Here is a 6867-nt window from a genome sequence, read left to right as displayed (position 1 = left end):
TAAAATAAGGGAGATAAAAAAGAAGATTTTTGAGACGCAAAGAAAGATTATTTCTCTAAAAAGTATTTTTTATCTCTACTTTTTGTAGATATTCTTTTTTTTTCTTGCTGATTTTGCATCAGAAACGTTCCATTTTTCTGGATCACTTCTCTGTTTTAGGACCAATCTGCACCAGGATCTAACTCCATCCCTGTGTTACAGAAGAGGACTTACTTTCTCAGGCTCACAGAAAAAAGGTTTTCATTACAGCTCATTTTTGAGTTGGATGATTATTTTTAGAGCACTTTGGCTGCAGGTCAGTGTGTGGTACCCTAAAAACAACATGGGGATTGTATTTTGGATGTTTTCTCTTCTGGCTCTTCCACTTCTTCAGTGTGCCAAGATCCTGACTGTCTGTTTAATTGGTGAGTAGTAGAGCTGTTACTGTGAAACGTCGTCTCAGCTAACTGTAAGAGAGCAGCAGTGGAAACACGTGGACTGGTGAATAAAGAATGACAGTAATTGAAATATGTTACGAACTGACTGAAGGAAAGATATGGTTTAATGTCTCTAACATAAATCTCTAACTCACGTTAGACAATAAGCATTACTAACAGTAATATCGCAGAACTTTTTCTTCTCCATTTCTCCAGGAGGAAGCCACTATTTGTTATTGGATGAAATTTCTCACAGTCTGCACCAGCGCGGCCATGAGGTCCGTATGCTCTTGCAACTTGGCAACCCAGTTATTACAGGTAAACTGAACATAAAGGGACCCCATATGTAAAAACAGATTTACAGAATATGTATCCACAACTTTCTGTGCCATCCCTGCTCATTTTTATCCAATTGTACATAAACGCTGTGTCCAGGTTTCTCCTATGTTGGCCGCTCAGATAGTTACCAGACCAGCACTTGGTCTTTAGGTGAGGAATACATCAAAGACTACAACGGCTGGTTCCTGCAGCAACAAACACAGTTCTTCCTTGGACGGTACTGAGCAAATCATTTTTTATTCTAGTTGTAACATAAGACAAAAAAAAATTGTCTTTGCATTTAATTGTTCAAAATTGTTGATCTGATTACTCAAACTTGACGCCAAAGCAGACTTGAACTGTTCCCTTCTTACCTTAATCTTTCTCACTTTACCTTTTCCTCAGGGACACTTTTAATAACTTCCTGAACTTCATTGGCCACCTGTCCTATCAGTGTGACAAGCTTTTAGGGGATAGAGAGATGATAACTTTCTTACAGGAGGGACTCTATGACATCGCCATCCTTGATGCTTTTAATCCCTGCTCCTTCATCCTGGCACGCAAACTCGGTACATCTTTTGTTTGTGTTACTGTGTTACTGTGTTTTATTTCACAACAACAGTTATACTCTTATTGATGCAAAACTTTGTTGTCCAATATCTCTCAGTGTAGCATTATGTGATTATTGTTTAACAAGCTTTTGAATCATTGTTGAAACTACTTAAAATTATTGAACTGTGGCTCAAAAGTTTGAAGCACTTAACTTTTTATTTACTCCAGGTGTCAGCTACATAGCTTTTTATCCTGGCACTCTGAATGGTCCCCTGTCCATTGCTCTCCCAAGTCCAGTTTCCTACATCCCAGTCTTTGGCTCCCAGCTGTCTGACCACATGAACCTCTGGGGACGTGCAAAGAACCTCTTATACTCCCTCCTGGCACCTGTAGGTAAGGAGTGAAACACAGAGATGCATCATTAAAATGTCATCAGTCTGCTTCCAACATACAGTAAAAACAACAATGTTGGTGTTGTATTTGTAATAGGTCAGGAATGTGTATGGTCGACATTTAGAGAAGTAGCTGAGCGCCACCTTGAGTCAGGCTCACCCGCTGGTGGACTGGAAGAACTGCATCAAGGAGCTGAACTCTGGGCCTTCAACACAGACTTTTCACTGGAGTTCCCACAGCCTCTAATGCCTTACACTGTGCTGGTGGGAGGTTTGCTTAATAAACCAGCAAAGCCACCAGAACAGGTCTCTTCTTAGTCTTAATTCATATAATCTGCACACATTTGTGAGACTTAAACATTTCACATGAACTTGCTTTCTTTCCCTCTGCTTCACTTCTCCAGCATCTTTCTGAAATTCTCCCTTTTTTTCCAACTATCTCTTTCTGCACTTCATGGGTTAGTAAACACAATAAATCCCCCAGAACATACTCCCATCTGCTCACATCCACTTTTGGTCTCTCAGGATCTTGCATTGTGGATTTCCAGTTTTGGAGATGAAGGTTTTATAATTGTCACTCTGGGATCAATGGTCTCCTCGGTCTCTGTGGACCCTCTGCTTGAGGAGCTGGTGGCTGGCTTCTCCAGGATCCCACAGGGTGTGCTCTGGAGGTAAGAGCATGGCACGATTCACTTATGGATGGTAACATTTTTACTATCTTTATCACAAATAGCTATGTACACATAATTGGGGGAAACTTGGAAGTGGGTCTTCTTCAGTCTTATGTATGAGTTAGTAAGTTCCTGTAAGTGTGGTACTGTGTCTGCAGATATGACCAAACGCAGTGGCCATCTCAGCTGGACAGACCTCACAACCTCAGGCTGGTGGACTGGCTGCCTCTTAATGACCTTTTGGGTAGGATCAGTCTGTGCCTCTTAAAATTACCCTTTTTTACACTTAGGTATTTTGAAGGATTGTTCATACCACGCATTCCCAATTGTCTGACTGAAGACCAAAAAATGTCATTTCAAAGTAGATTCCTGTCAGACACTGAGGATTAAGGGATAGGAAAGTGCAGCAGAAGGACGCAGTGTTCCTGCTGCACTGCAGCATCATTCTCAGCAAAATGTTTAGAGAAATACTGAATACATGAGTGATTGCTTTAAGCATTAAATAAACTGCTTTCCTCTTGTTGGATGTATAAACAGAGTGAGACACAAATTCAGTAAGAGCGATCTTTACACCATTCTCTTTTTGTTTCAATTAGGCTGTACGGTGTTAATGAAATAACTTGTCTGTTGCCAACCACCTCTTTCTGACAGTGATCTCTGTAGTGATCGATTTGCATTTTTAATACTTTCACCTTTAAAGGCTGGTGTCCTTTTTTTAACAGGCTTTACAACTCTTTAACACTCTCTTTTCTTCACCCAGTACTAACGCCATGCTTTTGTTCTTTTTACCCCAGGACACAAAAAAGCACGTCTATTTATCACCCATGGTGGCCAGAACAGCCTGCTCCAGGCAGTGTACCATGCTGTTCCCGTGCTGGCAATCCCCCTGTTTGGGGACCAGTTTGATAATGTTGTGAGGGCTCAAACAAAGGGACTTGGCCTCTGCATCAACCCCACACACATCACCAGAGAGCTGCTCACCTCCACCATTCAGACACTAATACAAGACAAAAGGTATGTCGCTGGATGAGCCACTTGAGGACAAAGATGTTTGGATACAGTCCAACACTTTTATAAATATCATTTTACCTTTCCTAGGTTCAAGTCTTCAGCCATGTCCCTGAGCAGGATACACAAATCCCATCCTGTCCCTCCAGCGCTGCGATTAGTCCAGTGGGTGGAGCACATCCTGCACACTGGGGGTGGCACACATCTTAGGCCGGCATCACTGGAGCAGCCATGGTACCAGAGATACCTGCTGGACTTGGTGCTTCTTCTTCTGCTTGGACTTCTCGGCCCTGTGATTCTTTGTTGGACTTGGTGTAGGAACAAGAATAATCAGGATAAACACAAAAAGATAGAAAAGCAGAACTAAACATTCTGTCTTCACTCCACCTCAGATCCAGTGGTGCTCATTTGTCTGACTTACTGTGTAATTTCCCCATCATTATGATAAAAACAAAATCTGCTTACTCTATAAACAACTGCTAAGAAGCTGAAAGGAGATTAAAAATGTAAAAGAAAATTGATTCTTATGTTAGCATTCATGAATATTAACTCATAAAACCTTTGCTAAGCTGTTAACACTGTCGCTCAGCTTTGCTTTTCACAATAAGTTCTTGTTTTTTACTTTCTGTATTTCCATTCTCACTTAAGTGGAGTAGCCCTCATGCCAAGTGTCCTGCCCTCCACCCTCCAAGCGCCACCATGTCTACCAGACGTCTAATTTGTACCACAGCGCCACATTGTCCGACACCTCTGTGCTGCTTTGACCTGACTGTGCTGCAAGCAGGGGTGTCAGACAGTACGCACGCAAACACGCACACCCCAACTAAGCGGTTCTTTTGTGTTGATGAATATTTCCAAATGGCAGCAAGCCATGTTAGTGTAGATGAATGAATGTTGAGAATGTTTTGGAGTGCTGCTCTGCTTGTCTGGTTTTGGTTTGAGTGCTCACAGTGTTTGTTGATTGCCAGAGAATACCTGAATTCTCTTCTATCTGTTCCACCTGCAGGGTCAGTGTATCTACATGTGTGTGAGTGTGTGTGTGTGTGTTTTGGGCAGCGTTATGGTCTACTGGCTCACCAGTTATTAACCACCAGCACCACCTGCAAGTCTCAACTTTGACCCCACTCCCTCCTCTGCTGGTTTCCACTGAGTCTCCTTCCCCTTTCTAAACAAGACACAAAAGCGCACAGCAATGTTCACGGTCAGCGCCCCAGCCACTGTTTATAGCAGACCAGGCCTTGGTGGACCCCCCCTACCCCACCCTCCCCTTCCTCACATCTGTGTTGGGGGTTAGCAGGGAGGAAAATATAGATTAGCAAGAAAATAATGACCAATTAGGATGCCTTGTTCTCCGTCCATTCAGCTGTCCATTCCTTTCCTGAATTTCATTTGTCTGTTTGTCTGGCAGTTGCAGGTGCCAGTGAGTCTTCCCCTGTCTCGCACGCAACCAAAGAGAGGCAGGGCAAGGCGGCGAAAACATGACAGTGGGGAAAAAAAATCAATTTTCAAAGGAGAATATAAAATTCAACACAAAATAAAAATAAAAAAAATCAGAGAAAAACTTATTAAATGTCTCAAAAAAAGTCATTTGTATTGCAAACTTTGAGGTTGAATGATATCAATTCTTCAGTTAGTGAAGTATTAAAAAAAAGAATAATGTTGAATTTAACATGGAAGTAAGGGAAATATTTGATCGGCTCTTAAGTTAACCCTTCTCAAACTGTCAGCTGGTTGTTGAGCAAAAGGACAAAAGGGTCAAACTTTTTGCATATCAGAGTTGATGAAACTTAATCTCGAGTTCTGATGTCACAAACCCAGTCCTCACAAAAGTTGTAACATTGTGTGCACTTTTTATGGAAACTAACTTTGATGATTTAGCAAATGTTAAGACCAAATTTTTAACTGAAAAAGTGCAGAGCCGACATATCAAATATTGAAACTTGGAAGTGTGATTTTTTTTAAAAAGAAAAAAAGAAAAGAGAAATCAACCAAGAGGAACATGTGACCCGTTGTGTTTCATCACTTCTCAGGTCAACAACACTGTTAACATTTGAGCAACATGGGCTTATTCCTAAAGTTCTGAAAGTAAATAAATGTCCTATTCTCACCTGGTACTGGGTTATGGATCATTTGAATATATTGTTTTCTCTTTGCATAGTGTTATTTTGAGCCCATGCAGTAATTCCCCCAACAGAGTCCCATTCTTTTTAACTGAGGATAATGACCATCCATTATCAAGTGATGCATTGGGCCTCTAGTACAGAGATTTTTCAAGAATCTTAGAATCTTTTAATGAAATCTACAACATTTGAGGATTTTTTTTCTTTTTCAAATGTATGCTCAGAAACAGTCTCTAACGTGAAGAAGAACCTCTTCCCAACTTTACTTTTGGGAGACTATATCTCTCTGAAGTTCTTCCTCTATACCAAGTAATTTTATTAATCTGCTCTAAACTGACATTCTAAAGTGGGACTTACTCTTCCAGGGTTTTTCTCTTGCTTGACACACTTTCAGTGTATTATTGTCCCTGTCACACTTTACTGGCATCAAGTTTAAAAGGAGCATACATTTTTCATAAATTAAAAAAAAGGGAAAAAATATAAAATTTATGATGATTGAATCATTTCAAAGTTTAAGCTGGGGCAAAAGATTGGCAAATAGTCAAAATATGTTTCACTAACCATTTTCCTCAACATCCTAACTTGTTAGGAAATGGAGTTGCGCACTCTTTGTTTTTTATAGGATAGAGCCCCATCTAGTGACCTGAGCAACAGGCTCAGTTCTGGTGCCCATAAACAGAGCTTTCTGAACAAGCCTTGATCTCAAACTACTCATAAGTAAAAAACTGAACAAAGTTTAATCTCATTTACAATTTTTATTGATATTTGAGTTTTTTGGTCGACTATAATACTAAAAATATTTATTGGCTATGGCTTGTACAATCATAGACTTGTGTTCCACTCGATTAATGCTTTTAAATTTTTGTTTTGACATATAACATTACAAGATTTTGATTGATAAAGACTGTACACACAAATTAAAAAGTCAGATGCAAACCATTCAGGTAGTCTTTCACAACTCTTAACTCTGTGGGCATTATTTGAATTATTTCGCTTCAGAGGTTCATAGGTTGATATCTACAAACAAATGGTGGACACTTACACATGTCTCCAGTAAAACTGATCATTTTTACATTTGTGAATGTATACAGCCTGTGGGTTTACTAAAGGGACTCTGTTTTAGCCTGCATCACTTGGTGGGCTGTGGCAACTTAAGAGCATGATGAAGCAACAGAAATATACTATTAATTAGGTTATTATATGATAATATTATAGTTGCCCCTGTTTTCTTTAAGTAAAATATTTTAAAAAATATTATTACAGACAAATCTGTCCATCAGCTTTCACGGGGGCGCAATGTAAAAATTTAGAGGCTGTTGAGCTTAAACATATTCATGACATATGCTGTTCCGATTGGCCGGGATGCTGTCCTATAATTGGTCAATGTTTG

At 40.0% G+C, this 6867-nt stretch overlaps 1 protein-coding gene across 1 annotated transcript; it reads left to right on the top strand.

The window, feature by feature from the left end:
• The first annotated feature begins 322 nt into the window (after positions 1–322).
• Positions 323–3786, top strand: LOC141790906 (UDP-glucuronosyltransferase 3A1-like). The gene is made up of 10 exons (XM_074671061.1): positions 323–404; positions 633–734; positions 852–972; positions 1140–1303; positions 1515–1679; positions 1776–1984; positions 2204–2349; positions 2508–2593; positions 3144–3363; positions 3448–3786. Exons 1-10 carry the CDS (start codon positions 323–325, stop codon positions 3722–3724), a joined length of 1572 nt encoding a protein of 523 aa, XP_074527162.1. The 3' UTR covers positions 3725–3786.
• Positions 3787–6867: the final 3081 nt, after the last annotated feature.

Source organism: Halichoeres trimaculatus, unplaced genomic scaffold (genome assembly GCF_033239565.1).
Source record: "Halichoeres trimaculatus isolate MK-OKI-2021-1 unplaced genomic scaffold, fHalTri1.1 fHalTri1_scaffold_5, whole genome shotgun sequence".
In the NCBI taxonomy this organism is placed as follows: Eukaryota; Metazoa; Chordata; class Actinopteri; order Labriformes; family Labridae; genus Halichoeres; species Halichoeres trimaculatus.
The sequence above is the reverse complement of the archived record's forward strand: the minus strand, read 5'-3'. Positions and strand labels throughout refer to the sequence as shown.

What these genes read in the sequence shown, in the direction of transcription:
- LOC141790906 (XM_074671061.1), top strand. Translation starts at nt 323, where the DNA reads ATGGGGATTGTATTTTGGATGTTTTCTCTTCTGGCTCTTCCACTTCTT. An exon ending in CCTGACTGTCTGTTTAATTG is followed by an intron (nt 405 to 632) that starts GTGAGTAGTAGA and finishes CCATTTCTCCAG; the next exon opens with GAGGAAGCCACTATTTGTTA. An exon ending in CATCCTGGCACGCAAACTCG is followed by an intron (nt 1,304 to 1,514) that starts GTACATCTTTTG and finishes TATTTACTCCAG; the next exon opens with GTGTCAGCTACATAGCTTTT.